This window comes from Candoia aspera, chromosome 1, assembly GCF_035149785.1.
Source record: "Candoia aspera isolate rCanAsp1 chromosome 1, rCanAsp1.hap2, whole genome shotgun sequence".
Lineage (NCBI taxonomy): Eukaryota > Metazoa > Chordata > Lepidosauria > Squamata > Boidae > Candoia > Candoia aspera.
The window spans coordinates 6,344,527-6,358,998 of record NC_086153.1 but is presented as its reverse complement, the minus strand read 5'-3'; the positions used below and the strand labels follow the sequence as shown (position 1 = coordinate 6,358,998).

The following is a 14,472-nucleotide window of genomic DNA, read 5'->3' as shown; positions in this document are numbered from 1 at the left end:
GTGCTGGAAAAATCAACTTATGACCAGTCCTCACACCTACGACTGTCTCAGCGTCCCCGTAGTCATGTGATCACAATTTGGGAGCTTGGCAACTGGTTTGCATTTATGACCATCTCAGCATTCCTTGGGCATGTGATCACCATTTTTTACCTTTCCAGCTGGCTTCTGGCAAGCAAAATCAATGGGGAACCATGTGATTTGCTTAACAAACACATGGTTCGCTTAACAGCTGCAGTGATTCACTTAAGGACCGCTGCAAAAAAGGTCATAAAATCAGGTCAGATTTGCTTAATGACCTCTTCGCTTAGCAACCAAAATTTTGGTCCCAATTCTGGTCATTAAGCGAGAACTACCTGTCTATACAGTACAGTACCATGCGGGGGGGGGGGGTGTGTTTCACTGGTTCATCCATTCTAGTCATCTCCAGCAAATTATATTGGATACAGTGAATTTGTCTTTTCTTGTGTGCTGTTAATGGAATTAGGTTTTGTTAAACCAGGGTTCCAAAGCGTTAAGCTTTGCTTAAAACTCTTGTGTATTGAAGCCGAGAAAGCAAGCCACCATTAGTTAAATATTACATGTTGTAATATTACTTAATATGAAATCTACTAAAGAAAAGATAATATTTGAATTTTATTTTTAGCTGTGGTCACATGTTAATAGATGTGCAATAGGAAAAGTAAGCAATTTTGACAGTGCCCAAGTTCTGTTTGTTATCAATAACCCACTGTGTTAATCTCATTAGGGTTTAAAGTGGAGATGAAGGCTTTTGTTACTATGCAACCCTTGAGTTAAAGATAAAATTTCAGAAAACATAAAATTAATTTCTAGTTAATAATCGTGCAGGATCTGAATATTGCATGGGATGCTGTGAACACTATTATTAGGCACATTTTTTCAGCATGGCAAGTTACATTTAAAGAGAAGCAAAGATCAGGAAACAAATATAGAAAAGTTAGAGGTAAATGCAAAGAAATTCAAAATGCTGGCAGATTTGCTGCCTTAAAAATAAAACAAAGGATTGGTGTTGTGTAGTGAAGGGGGGGGGGGTGAATCTAATCCAGCTGAAACATAGGAGCTATGAATTTGGAGGTCACTGTTCAAATTTATGGAGCAGGAAAGAGAATAGCAAGGAAAGGAAAGTTTCTGGAACGCTTCCCAACCCCTTTAACTAGCAGTAAGAATAGGAGGCATTTGCATGTTCTTCTGTCTACAGTTATAAAGGGATATGTTGCATCTCTGCGTGTTTCTGCTCACCCCTTGTGTTGTCTGTGTTTGTGTGCATAGGAGGTGGGAGCTTTATATCCACAGCCTTGAGTTCTACAAATACAGGTGGGAAATAATAATAATCAGTCAATTGCAAAAGGCAGCTTTACTTGGAACAGCTTCCATCCTGCGACGATACCTTTAATATTATTAAGCAACAACTTCTGCCTATCCCAGGTCCTTGGGAAGGACTGGATAGGTGGACAAAAATGCCAAATCCAGTCTAAATATCTGGCTGACTGTGCAATCAACGATAATAATAATGTCTGCCCTGGGCAGGCTGCTTGTGCAGAAGGTCCTTTGTTGTGTTTGTGCCTTTGAGTCAGTGCTGACTCCTGGCATCTGCCTGGACCAGTCCCTGCAGTTTTCTTGGCAAGGTTTTTCAGAAGTGGCTTGCCATTGCCTCCTTCCTAGGGCTGAGAGAGAGTGGCTGGCCCAAGGTCACCCAGCTGGCTTCATGCCTGAGACAGGATTAGAACTCAGGTCTCCTGGTCTCTAGCCTGGTGCCTTCACCACTGCACCAAACTGGCTCTCTGACCTAATAGGAAGGGATGGGTTCATCTAAAACATTCCAGCGTCATGCTGTAATTTACACTGAATCTGCCTTTTTCTTTGTCTTGCCTTTGCAATAGAGAGGGCTAACAGTACACAGGTAGTCCTCACTTAACAACCACTTGTTTCGTGATGGTTCAGATGACAGTGCTGAAAAAAAGACTTACAACTGGTCCTCACACTTATGACCATCGCAGCATCCCTGCCGTCATGTGATCATGATTTGGGCACTTGGCAACTAGTTCGCATTTATGACCATTACAGCATCCCATGATCGCCATTTTCAACCTTCCTAGCTGGCTTCTGGCAAGCAAAATCAATAGGGAACTATGTGATTTGCTTAGCGACCATGTGGTTCACATAACGCCTGTGGTGATTCGCTTAATGACCACTGCAAAAAAGGTCATAAAATCTGGATGGATTTGCTTAATGACCGCTTCGCTTAGCAACCAAAATCCCAGTCCCGGTTGTGGTCATTAAGCGAGGACTACCTGTATAAGCTCTGGTTCTGCCATTGCTCAGGGCTGCCCTGCAAGCTGCCAATGCTTTGCTGGACGCCCAGGATGCCCTGTATTGTTTGCATGCCTACTAAAATTATGTTGCATCTTCAGAGTGATTTGGTGGCTTTTGTTGAGCCAGGCCTGGGTCACAAGACCCTGAGATGATCTGGTCACAGAGAGAGAATGAAGGAGGACCAAACTTCAAACCAGCTACAGGAAGTGTTTGAGAGGGTTGGGAAGACACCGAAACTTCTGGCTGTTTGAAATGAATGAGATCCTAGAAAGAAAGAGGTGCGAAGTTTAAAAAACAAAAAGACGTGTAAAACAATAGATGGTCGTGGGGGCAGTAAGGATGGTTTTACAAGGATAGAAAAGCATGGAGAGATTTTGCGAATGGTGTTGAAGTGAATTAAATTTAGCTATGCTTCCTTTTGCTTATCCTATTCCTTCTTCTGTGTGTGCACTTCCTTACCTCTTTCCTGCACTTTGAATAATGTTGGTTCCCCTGAAAGGGCAGATAATAAATCCTGCTGTTAATTTATTTATTGTCCATATTTCTTAAGGCATAACCATAACATCTGATTAATTCCTCTTCTTAGCTGGCAGGGAGTAAGGTCACCAAGTGCTGCAAAATAAAATGCTTCTTTAATTGGATTGGTGATATTTAAAACTGTGGGAAATTGTTTCAGTTGAAAAAATTAGCGCAGTAAGAAAACCTTGAAACGCCTTATAATGAGAGATAAATTTATTCAGGGCTGGTTTGCATTTATCAGCTAAATGGACTGTTTTTTAAAAATTTATTCCATTACCATCATTTGTACAACATGTTCTGGACAGAAATGTTGAATCAGGATGTTTAAAATGTTTGCTTTTCTCTTTAAGAGATGGGAGATAATACGCATAGCCACACTCACCCCTTGTGCAAGAGAAAACTTTTCCCTTTTTTCTTGTTTTGTTCTTTCTTTTGTTTATCTTGTTTTGCTTCTTCTTTAATAAAAAGGAGAAAACAAGCAAGGGACCTTCCAATATTGGTTCAGATGTTCCATTCCCCCCATTTTCCCCGGTCAAGGATATTTGGACCTTGGAGAACATGTTCTGGGTGCTTCTACACAATAGCTCTCGGGAAGGACTTTATCACGCATAACAGGCTTCCATGGGGCACAATCCATTGCAATCAGGGCCATCGAGGGGGGATCAAAATAGTCCTGATAACAGTCACAACTGTGGGACTACCATCTCTCCTTTTTTGCCCCCCCTCCCCCTGTGGACACCCCTGGCTCTGAACGTGACACCCAAGGAGACCAATGCTTCACAAAGGCCTTTCTCAGTGCCTGATACTCTCTTGTCCTACAGGTAGTCCTTGCTTAATGACCATTCCTTTAATGATGGTTCAGATTTACAATGGTGCTGGGAAAACTTACAACTGGTCCCCACACAGCGTCCTGCTGTCACATGATCACCATTTTCAACCTTCCCAGCCAGATTCTGGCAAGCAAAACCAATGGGGAACCACATGATTCACTTAATGACCATGTGGTTTGCTTAACACCCATGGTGATTCACTTAACGACCATCACAAAAAGGTCGTAAAATCAGGTCAGATTCATTTAATGACCATTTCACTTACCAACCAAAATGCTGATCCCAATTGTGGTCGTTAAGCGAGGACTACCTGTATCTGGATTTTAAAAACAATTATTTTAATTTTAAAAAAACCCTAGGAAGCTATACGTGGCAAAAACACCATCCACCAACATCACCTTTTTCCAGAATGTCTATTTGCCCCAAAGCTTGATGGGTCTCCTGTAGATTTGTTTGTGCCTACCTGCCAGCCCTTCAAGGTAGGCCAGGTGAAGAACAGACACCACGAGGATTCCAGGAGTGCTGCTTTCATGTTGTCTGTTAACAGAATCTTGAAAGCCTGACCCAAACCTTCACTACCTCTTTTGAAGGGCAACAAAATCAAGGCAGGGCTGTCACACTTTCTCCTTTCCCAGGGCTGAGCAACCAGTCTCCCTCTTTTTCCTCCTCCTCCAGCCTGGAGGAGCTAAATTCCTTGACATCACCTGCCCAGAGAAACAACTGAAGTCAGGGGATGAATACAGAGGAACCTACAGGAGGGCTCAAAAATTAAATGTCACAAGCAGGGACTTTTGCCACCTGTGTGTGTATCAGAAGAGTCAAGATGGCAGCCCCATAGTTGCAACCACCATTTTGACTGTTTTGACCCCGCTCCCTGGGCAACCCTGTTCAGAGCTCCAGTATTAGAAGAAGATTGCATCTTGGTAGGTAGTGTCAGTTTCATTCCAAAGTCTCTGATGCTGTACAGGTAGTCCTCGCTTAACAATCACGATTGGGACTGGAATTTTGGTTGCTAAGCAAAACAGTCATTAAGCGAATCTAACCAGATTTTATGACCTTTTTGTGGCGGTTAAGCGAATTGCTGCAGGCATTAAGTGAGCCATGTGGTTGTTAAGTGAATCACATGGTTCCCTACTGATTTTACTTGCCAGAAGCCGGCTGGGAAGGTTGAAAATGGTGATCATGTGACCACAGGACACTGTGATGATCATAAATGCAAACTGGTTGCCAAGCACCCAAATCGTGATCATGTGACTGGGGACACTGTGATGGTCATAAGTGTGAGGACCTGTTGTAAGTTTTTTTTCCAGCACTGTCATAAGTCCAAACTGTCACTAAACAAATGGTTGTTAAGCGAGGACTACCTGTACTGTAGTCCTAAGCAATCCTAGCAGAGAGTGAGTCCTTACTACTTAGTTGTATATAGGACTGCACAGCATGGGATCTTCCTCTCTGTTTAGTGTTCTCCCACAACCACAATGAAGGGAGCCAATCACAATCCATGCAAGGTTGTGGCACAATTATTAGCACCACCAAGAAAGGGTAATAGCAAGAGAAACAAGAACAGTATGGAGGATCATACAGAGAAGCAGCAGGCACCCTCCCGAAACCCTTTTTATTAATTGATAACAGTATACTATGCACATTTTCTGACTTCCTGCATTCACCAACATGTGTAAAATGGTATTTACACTTCTGAATCCCAAATAAGCAGTCCATGTTCTGTGAAATCATCTGTTCTAAATATAAATCTTATTTTATTTTTTTCCCATCTTCCTCCCCAACGTTAACCACTGTTTTAGAGGAGAGAGATTAATCCAAGCCATTTTCCTGAGATGTCAGCAACAAATCTTGTGGGTAACAGTGCCATTATTGGGTGAGCTTCTGTGGGTCACAACCCATTGTATTAGAGGCGTTACCTAGCTGAGATCCATCATACGTGCAATTAGATGAATAAACAGATATAACTGATGGAAAATAACCACAACCAGAGCAACAATAAAATAAAGTTTCCTCAAGCCAGGTATCTTCAGCAAAGGATCGTTACCTTGTCGTGGTGCTGGAGCTTGAGCACCTCAATGATGCCATGAGCTAAACCGTGAAGGGCCACCCAAGACGGGAAGGTCATGACAGAGAGGTCAGACTAAATGCGATCCCTGGGGAAGGTAATGGCAACCCACCCCAGTATTCTTGCTGTGAAAACTCAATGGATCAGTACAACCAGAGATATGTCGGTATACCATCGGAAGATGAGACCCCCAGGTCGGAAGATGGTCAAAATGCTACTGGGGAGGAACAGAGGATGAGCTCAACTAGCCCCAGACGTGATGACGCAGCTAGCTCAAAGCCGAAAGGACGGCTAGCGGCCGACGGTGCTGGTGGTGAACGGCGAATCCGATGTTCTAAGGATCAACACACCATCGGAACCTGGAATGTAAGATCTATGAGCCAGGGCAAATTGGATGTGGTTATTGGTGAGATGACAAGATTAAAGATAGACATTCTGGGCGTCAGTGAACTGAAATGGACTGGAATGGGCCACTTCACATCAAACGACCACCAGATCTACTACTGCGGACAAGAGGACCACAGAAGAAATGGAGTAGCCTTCATAATTAATAGTAAAGTGGCTAAAGCAGTGCTTGGATACAACTCAAAAAACGACAGAATGATCTCAATTCGAATTCAGGGCAAGCCATCTAACATCACAGTGATCCAAATATACGCCCCAACCACAAATGCTGAAGAAGCTGAAGTAGAGCAGTTCTATGAGGATCTGCAGCACCTACTGGACAACACGCCTAAAAGAGATGTTATTTTCATCACAGGAGACTGGAATGCTAAGGTGGGCAGTCAAATGACACCTGGAATTACAGGTAAGTATGGCCTGGGAGAACAAAACGAAGCAGGACATAGGCTGATAGAATTTTGCCAAGACAATTCACTCTGCATAACAAACACTCTCTTCCAACAACCTAAGAGACGGCTTTATACATGGACTTCACCAGATGGACAACACCGAAATCAGATTGATTACATCCTTTGCAGCCAAAGGTGGTGGACATCTGTACAGTCAGTAAAAACAAGGCCTGTAGCTGACTGTAGTTCAGATCACGAACTTCTTCTTGCACGATTTAGGATCAGACTAAAGAGATTAGGGAAGACCCACAGATCAGCTAGATATGAGCTCACTAATATTCCTAAGGAATATGCAGTGGAGGTGAAGAATAGATTTAAGGGACTGGACTTAGTAGATAGGGTCCCGGAAGAACTCTGGACAGACGTTCGCAGCATTGTTCAGGAGGCGGCAACAAAATACATCCCAAAGAAAGAGAAAACCAAGAAGGCAAAATGGCTGTCTGCTGAGAGACTAGAAATAGCCCAAGAAAGAAGGAAAGCAAAAGGCAACAGTGATAGGGGGAGATATGCCCAATTAAATGCAAAATTCCAGAGGTTAGCCAGAAGAGATAAGGAGTTATTTTTAAACAAGCAATGCGTGGAAGTGGAAGAAGACAATAGAATAGGAAGGACAAGAGACCTCTTCCAGAAAATTAGAAACATTGGAGGTAAATTCCAGGCCAAAATGGGTATGATCAAAAACAAAGATGGCAAGGACCTAACAGAAGAAGAAGAGATCAAGAAAAGGTGGCAAGAATATACAGAAAACCTGTATAGGAAGGATAACAATATCGGGGATAGCTTTGACGGTGTGGTCGGTGAGCTAGAGCCAGACATCCTGAAGAGTGAGGTTGAGTGGGCCTTAAGAAGCATTGCTAATAACAAGGCAACAGGAGATGACGGCATCCCAGCTGAACTGTTCAAAATCTTGCAAGATGATGCTGTCAAGGTAATGCATGCTATATGCCAGCAAATTTGGAAAACACAAGAATGGCCATCAGACTGGAAAAAATCAACTTATATCCCCATACCAAAAAAGGGAAACACTAAAGAATGTTCAAACTATCGAACAGTGGCACTCATTTCACATGCCAGTAAGGTAATGCTCAAGATCCTGCAAGGTAGACTTCAGCAGTTCATGGAGCGAGAATTGCCAGATGTACAAGCTGGGTTTAGAAAAGGCAGAGGAACTAGAGACCAAATTGCCAATATCCGCTGGATAATGGAAAAAGCCAGGGAGTTTCAGAAAAACATCTATTTCTGTTTTATTGACTATTCTAAAGCCTTTGACTGTGTGGACCATAACAAATTGTGGCAAGTTCTTAGTGGTATGGGGATACCAAGTCATCTTGTATGCCTCCTGAAGAATCTGTATAACGACCAAGTAGCAACAGTAAGAACAGACCACGGAACAATGGTCTGGTTTAAGATTGGGAAAGGAGTACGGCAGGGCTGTATACTCTCACCCTACCTATTCAACTTGTATGCAGAACACATCATGCGACAAGCTGGCCTTGAGGAATCCAAGGCTGGAGTTAAAATCTCTGGAAGAAACATTAACAATCTCAGATATGCAGATGATACCACTTTGATGGCTGAAAGTGAAGAGGAACTGAGGAGCCTTATGATGAAGGTGAAAGAAGAAAGTGCAAAAGCTGGCTTGCAGCTAAACCTCAAAAAAACCAAGATTATGGCAACCAGCTTGATTGATAACTGGCAAATAGAGGGAGAAAATGTAGAAGCAGTGAAAGACTTTGTATTTCTAGGTGCAAAGATTACTGCAGATGCTGACTGCAGTCAGGAAATCAGAAGACGCTTAATCCTTGGAAGAAGAGCAATGACAAATCTCGATAAAATAGTTAAGAGCAGAGACATCACACTGACAACAAAGGCCCGCATAGTTAAAGCAATGGTGTTCCCTGTAGTAACATATGGCTGCGAGAGCTGGACCATAAGGAAGGCTGAGCGAAGGAAGATCGATGCTTTTGAACTGTGGTGTTGGAGGAAAATTCTGAGAGTGCCTTGGACTGCAAGAAGATCCAACCAGTCCATCCTCCAGGAAATAAAGCCAGACTGCTCACTTGAGGGAATGATATTAAAGGCAAAACTGAAATACTTTGGCCACATAATGAGAAGACAGGACACCCTGGAGAAGATGCTGATGCTAGGGAGAGTGGAAGGCAAAAGGAAGAGGGGCCGACCAAGGGCAAGATGGATGGATGATATTCTAGAGGTGACGGACTCGTCCCTGGGGGAGCTGGGGGTGTTGACGACCGACAGGAAGCTCTGGCATGGGCTGTTCCATGAAGTCACGAAGAGTCGGAAGCGACTAAACGAATAAACAACAACAACAAGCCAGGTATAGAGTACTTACTGTAATCGGAGTTAAAATAGAGCAAGCTTTTGTGATCATCAGAGAAATCACAGATTGGTTATTCTGACTAATAATTCATTCTGGAGGAAGTTCACATGAAAACCTTGAATCTTCACCCTGAATTTGTAGCTTCTTGACCGTCCCGGTGATTTACGTTTTGAAGCAGTTTTGATCGGTCCCCGTTTTCTGTTGTGCGGGAACTGTCCACTCCTCCAGGTGCTGAAACTGGCCAGCAGTACTGTAGTGTAAATCTGAATTCAGAACCCTTCAAACAGTTCTTATCTTTGAGCATCTTATTTAAAGAAAAGGGAGGGACACAAACTCAATAAGAATAAATCAGATTGGTATGTACTTCCCATGAGGTCTCAAGGAGAGAGATGCAAAGATGTTATGTTACATCATGCCCTGTGTATGAAGTTTTACATGACTTCTGTCCTATCTTAGAGCAAAGAACCAGGCTGAGACAGTAGCTTGAGTCTCTAGTGTTTATTGTCCTACTCTACTAGAGAGAAAATCCTGCCAGGCTGAAAGGCCATGGGAAACCTTCACAGACAAACCCAAGAATCAAGGCAGGTCTGCTCTGAGTTTTTTTGGAGAAAAATTCAAAGCCTCTAAACTATGCATGTGTTTTTCCCCCTGGATAGGGGCCCCCTCCTGCTCACCATCAGTACTCATGACAACTTCCACCCCCTTCCCTTAAACCCTCCCTTTGGAGTAAGCCCTGCTGAACTTAACTGGGATTTATTTCTGAGTAAAGGACTGCACCATCCATCATGCCAAATGTAAATAATCCACAAAAGATGGAAATTCACAGATCCAGAATGTCAACCAAGATCAGGTCTGTCCAACAGCTTGGACTTCAATGCGGTTATTGGAAGGATGTTTCAGAAACCTGAGCATGTTCCCCAACTTCTTCATATTCAGAGAGTAGATGATGGGATCTCCCAACGAGTTAATGGTTATCATCATTGCCGTGAGGTTTCGGAAGATATAGATAGCTGGGGAATGCTCACTGGGACATTGCTTAGTGGCTGAATCGAACACAACGCCTGCGAAGAAAGGAGCATAAGAGAACAGACCGAAAAGCCAAATCAGCACACTGGTTCTGGCAACTTGGACTTCAGCTAGCCGGTAAGTAGCATGTGACTGTCCCAGGGTTTCCATTGTTACTTTGTGCTTTCTCAAAAAGACAATGATGTTTAGGTAAGTGAAGAGTGGTAGAATTAACACCACTGCACAGTGAGGTATGGTGACGAAGATGAGATAGTCCATGCAAAGGGGGCTGTACAGAGCAGAGATCTTATCCATCCCCAAGCAGTTCCACCCCATCAGAGGCATAAATCCTAAGGAGAAGGCACATGCCCAAATAACCAACGTGGTGCTTAAAATCTGGTTTCTGGTGATCCGGTATCTCATCTTTAGGCTTCTGGACACAGCCAAGTAGCGCTCGATCCCAATGATGACTAAGTTATAAATGGTGGCCAGGATTGACGTGGCGTAGAAGGCGTAAGCCCTAAGGAGTTCCTTGGTGCCCACTATAGTGCTTTGAGGGTCAGTGATGAACACCGTGGCAATCCAGAAGCCGGAGGTGCTGCAGAGGAAATCTGAGATGGCCAGGTTGCAGAAAAGAATGAAAATGGGTTTGTGCAACTCTTTGGAAAACACCACACAGAAAAAGACAGCTGAGTTGAAGATGGCAGAGATGAAGGAGATGAGGAGTTGAGGAATTCCCAAACCAAGCACCAGGTGGGTGTTCCAAATGGGAGCCGTGCCATTGTTTAAACAGTCATGATTCCTTATCATGATGAGTATCGGCCCTGAGCCTGAGCCAACAATCAGAGCTGAGGAGCTGAAGACCAGAGAGAGTCAAGGGGTGAAGCCAGGAGCCAGAACTGAAGGCTGAAGCCAAGAACCCAGGTCAAAGGCGTGATCAGGAAATCAAACCAGGAAACAGATCCTTCTTCACACCCAGCCTCCACTTAGAAGAAAGCATCTCTGATTTAAGGGCCAGAATGCTTTGCTGCCATTGAAGATACACCAAACCATGGTGCTTGTTCACCACATGGGACCACGGCTCACCCAACTGAAGACGTCTGGTGCAAAGCCCCTCTGATAATATACTCCAGTTGTAATTGTCTATCTTCTTGTTCTCCTATTCTGCAGCTCTGAGCTGGGTAACAGGTACAATCACCGTCTGTTTTGCTCTTCCAAGGGGAGAAGGTTCAACATTGTACATTCCTGTTTTCATCATATCACCCAAACGGTGGGTTAAACATTAACGCTCAAACATCTGATCAGGATGACTAACAGCTCCTTACTCCAGGGTTGCTAGGCTGTTCTCACGTACCAAAGGTATCCAATAAGTTCTAGCTAATCTCTCTGCCGTGCTCTCATCTGGCTGCCTACACTGGAATGACATTAATTAAAGGACAAATATTAGGTGATGATGAAGTGATAGAGTTTGTCAATATTAGGTGACAGACAGAGACATTTCAGTTCCTTCCATACATCAGCTTTCACCAAGCTGGTGTCCCCTAGATTGTTATGACTTGCAGCACCTAACAACCTAGCTATCACAGTCAGTGATGGTGGGAGTTATCTAAAATATCTAGTGAGTGCTACATGGAGACTGGCCAATATTGATTGTAAGTGTTGTAGCCCTTTGGAAAGTTCAACTGAGTAACCACTCATGTGAGCAATATTGATTATGGTCGTATTGGCCCAGCAGATGGCACCATCTAGTTAATTTTGGCTGATCTCAGAAAGTTAAGATGAGTCAGAACTGATTTATACTTGGATGGGAGACCACTAGGAAATCCCCAGCACTATAGGCCTAACTGGGAAGACAGCAGTGGCCAACCTCCAAGAAAACTACATGGGCGAGTCCAAGAACTTTATAGAAATCAAGCTTCACTTGAAGAAATCTTTTCTTTATTAGAGTATGATGATTCTTATGAAGGCTGGACTAAATAAATCTTTTTTCTTCAGCATTCTGTTCTATGGGTTTTCAGTCTCTCAGGAAATTGCTTTACATCAGCTCAAGCTGTTCATCAATCAAGCTAAGCATGGACTTTTTCAGCCTTCTACAACTGGCCTTCCAGACTCATTGAGATTTCAACTCTTCAACTCTCTTTTCAGTTAAGATTGCAATAACCTTAGAGAGCAATTTTTGTATTTCAATTTTTCCTTAAGTAAAGCACAAGAGAGCTAATGTTCAAATGAAAACTGACTTCCAGATGATTTATTTATTGTTTCATTAAATTTATTATAGAGACTACAGCAGTGTTTCTCAACTTTTGCAACTTTAAGATGTCAGGACTTCAGCTCCCAGAATTCCTCAGCCAGCCATGCTGCCTGGGGAATTCTGGGAGTTGAAGTCCACACATCTTCAAGTGGCCAAGGTTGAGAAACACTGGACTACAGACATTAGAAGCAAGACCAACAAACACTGGTTCTTATTTAGAGAGTCACATACCACAGCCAGACTGCACACATTTGTATCCTTGATATGCTCGTAAATTTACTTGCCGTCCTCCAATTAAACTTAGATTAATTCTTCATCCACAATCCAAACATTACATTTTAAATGGCAGAAGCATCTACATCTCAGGGGTCCCCAAACATTCAGCTCATCAACCCCTTCATGAAGTTTCAGACTGTTCATCAACTCTCAAACATGTATTATATGAAAATAATTTATTACATACTACTTTAACTAACAGTACTACAAATAACAATAATAGTAACATTGACCCCTTGGATAGTCCCATTGACCCTTGGGGGTCAATACTGACCACTTTGGGAACTCTGATCTGTATTGACCATAGGATGGAACCCATATTAAGGCTATTTGTGGGGAGGTTAGGCACACAAATAGTTTGCGTATCGTAGCCTTTCTCAGCCTTTGGGCCCTGAAGGAACCCTTGGAATATTTTTCAGGCCTCAGGGAATCCCTGCACATTCAGGCTCAAAGATAGGCCAGAAGTTACAAAAGCATTCGTTTCATGTGTGGGCCTGGATATGTGCATTAACCGTGTTCTTAAACTAAAAATAAAGAATTAAACTTACCTCTTTCATGTGAAGTTGTCTGAATTTGAAATAATTTCTTAAATAAATTGAGATCTCCCAGGGAACCCCTAGTGACCTCTTGCAGAACCCGAGGGTGCCACAGAACCCTGGTTGAGAAACCCTGGAGTATCATATATTTTTAAAAAGTACACCATAAAGGAAGACAATTTAAAACAAAGAAGGGGAGTGAGAGGTAAAATTGTAGCTCTTTCAACCATACCCACAAATTACAGAGCTGTTTTCTTCCTCTTTCTCCACTCCCTCAATTTTAATCCATTTTGTCTGACAGAGTTCTAGGAAATGCTGTGTTTTGTCGTAATACTGTTTTTTGCATTTTATATGAGTTTGTGGATCCAGTCTCTGATCTGTTACATATCTGAATAAAATGCATAGCCCACATTTGTATTGCGAGGTACTCCAGGCAAATCTTCTGGGCAGAATGAGTTCATACTGTTTCCAGCAGTATTGTAGTAGGGGTTACTTCAAAAAGTAGCCAACATATTTTCTGGCCAGGCTGATTTTCAGAAGTTTATCCCATTGATTTTACAAGGGGTTGGGTTCCAAGGACCCAACAGCTAAGGATTTTATAGGGAGAGTTTGCTAAAGGAATAACGGAACAGCAAAAATTCATGTGAAGCATTAAACAGTTGCAAAGAACCTTGTAGCATAAAATTAATAGGGTGACACTTGGAAGATTTGGGAGCCTAGTGTACAAAATGTGTCCTCCCACATTCTCCTTGCATGCTTAGAACATATAGGTTGATGGGAATGACCAACAATAAAAAGATAGGAACATCTGATTTTTTTCAGTTTGGAGATCATGTTAATGGGTGAAATAGATGCTGGTTTAATGCAACCATTTTGCCTATTATAAAAAAAAATACTCAAAGCCTGAAAATTTCAGCCCCGTCCATTACATGACATCCCTGGTGCATCCTGTCACCCGGTCAGAGACCAACTTTTTATTTTTTTATTTTAATATATATATGAAAACAGAACCCCACAATACAAGAAATGTATGGCTTGTCTCTAAGAAAATAACCTGTATCTTTCTTTTCCATCTACAGTACAGTGGATTGCCCAGTGAAATGGCACATTTTTCCCAGGAATGATAGACCGACTATCAAGGTCAAGATAATTATGTCAATCCAGGGCAGACATGCAATAAAGATACATTGAACCGCTGGCTGTATTTAGCTTTCTTTCAGTTCTTGGCATCAGCTTCTTTTACATGACTTCATTCAGTTATCAAAACTATCAGATTTGACAGCCGCAATTGCTGGTTGCGGAAACAAAGCTTGAATTGCAGTTGGGCTGTGGAGGGAAACGCCCTTCAGCCAAGAAGTGGGCTTGTTGAAAGCCAGGGCAATCTTGGCTGATATGAGGAAAGTCCACCCAGAGGTGACACACAGCCCTTGAAATATAGTTGGCAGCATTGGAACTTAAAAGATG

At 42.7% G+C, this 14,472-nt stretch overlaps 1 protein-coding gene across 1 annotated transcript; it reads right to left on the bottom strand.

Annotated features, from left to right (window-relative positions):
* Positions 1 to 9,709: 9,709 nt before the first annotated feature.
* On the bottom strand, positions 9,710 to 11,124 carry LOC134487607 (lysophosphatidic acid receptor 3-like). The gene has a single exon (XM_063289925.1). It carries the CDS (start codon positions 10,753 to 10,755, stop codon positions 9,787 to 9,789), a length of 969 nt encoding a protein of 322 aa, XP_063145995.1. The 5' UTR covers positions 10,756 to 11,124; the 3' UTR covers positions 9,710 to 9,786.
* Positions 11,125 to 14,472: the final 3,348 nt, after the last annotated feature.

Excerpts from the sequence above, each read along its gene's own strand:
- LOC134487607 (XM_063289925.1), bottom strand. The coding sequence starts at position 10,755 with ATGATAAGGAATCATGACTGTTTAAACAATGGCACGGCTCCCATTTGG.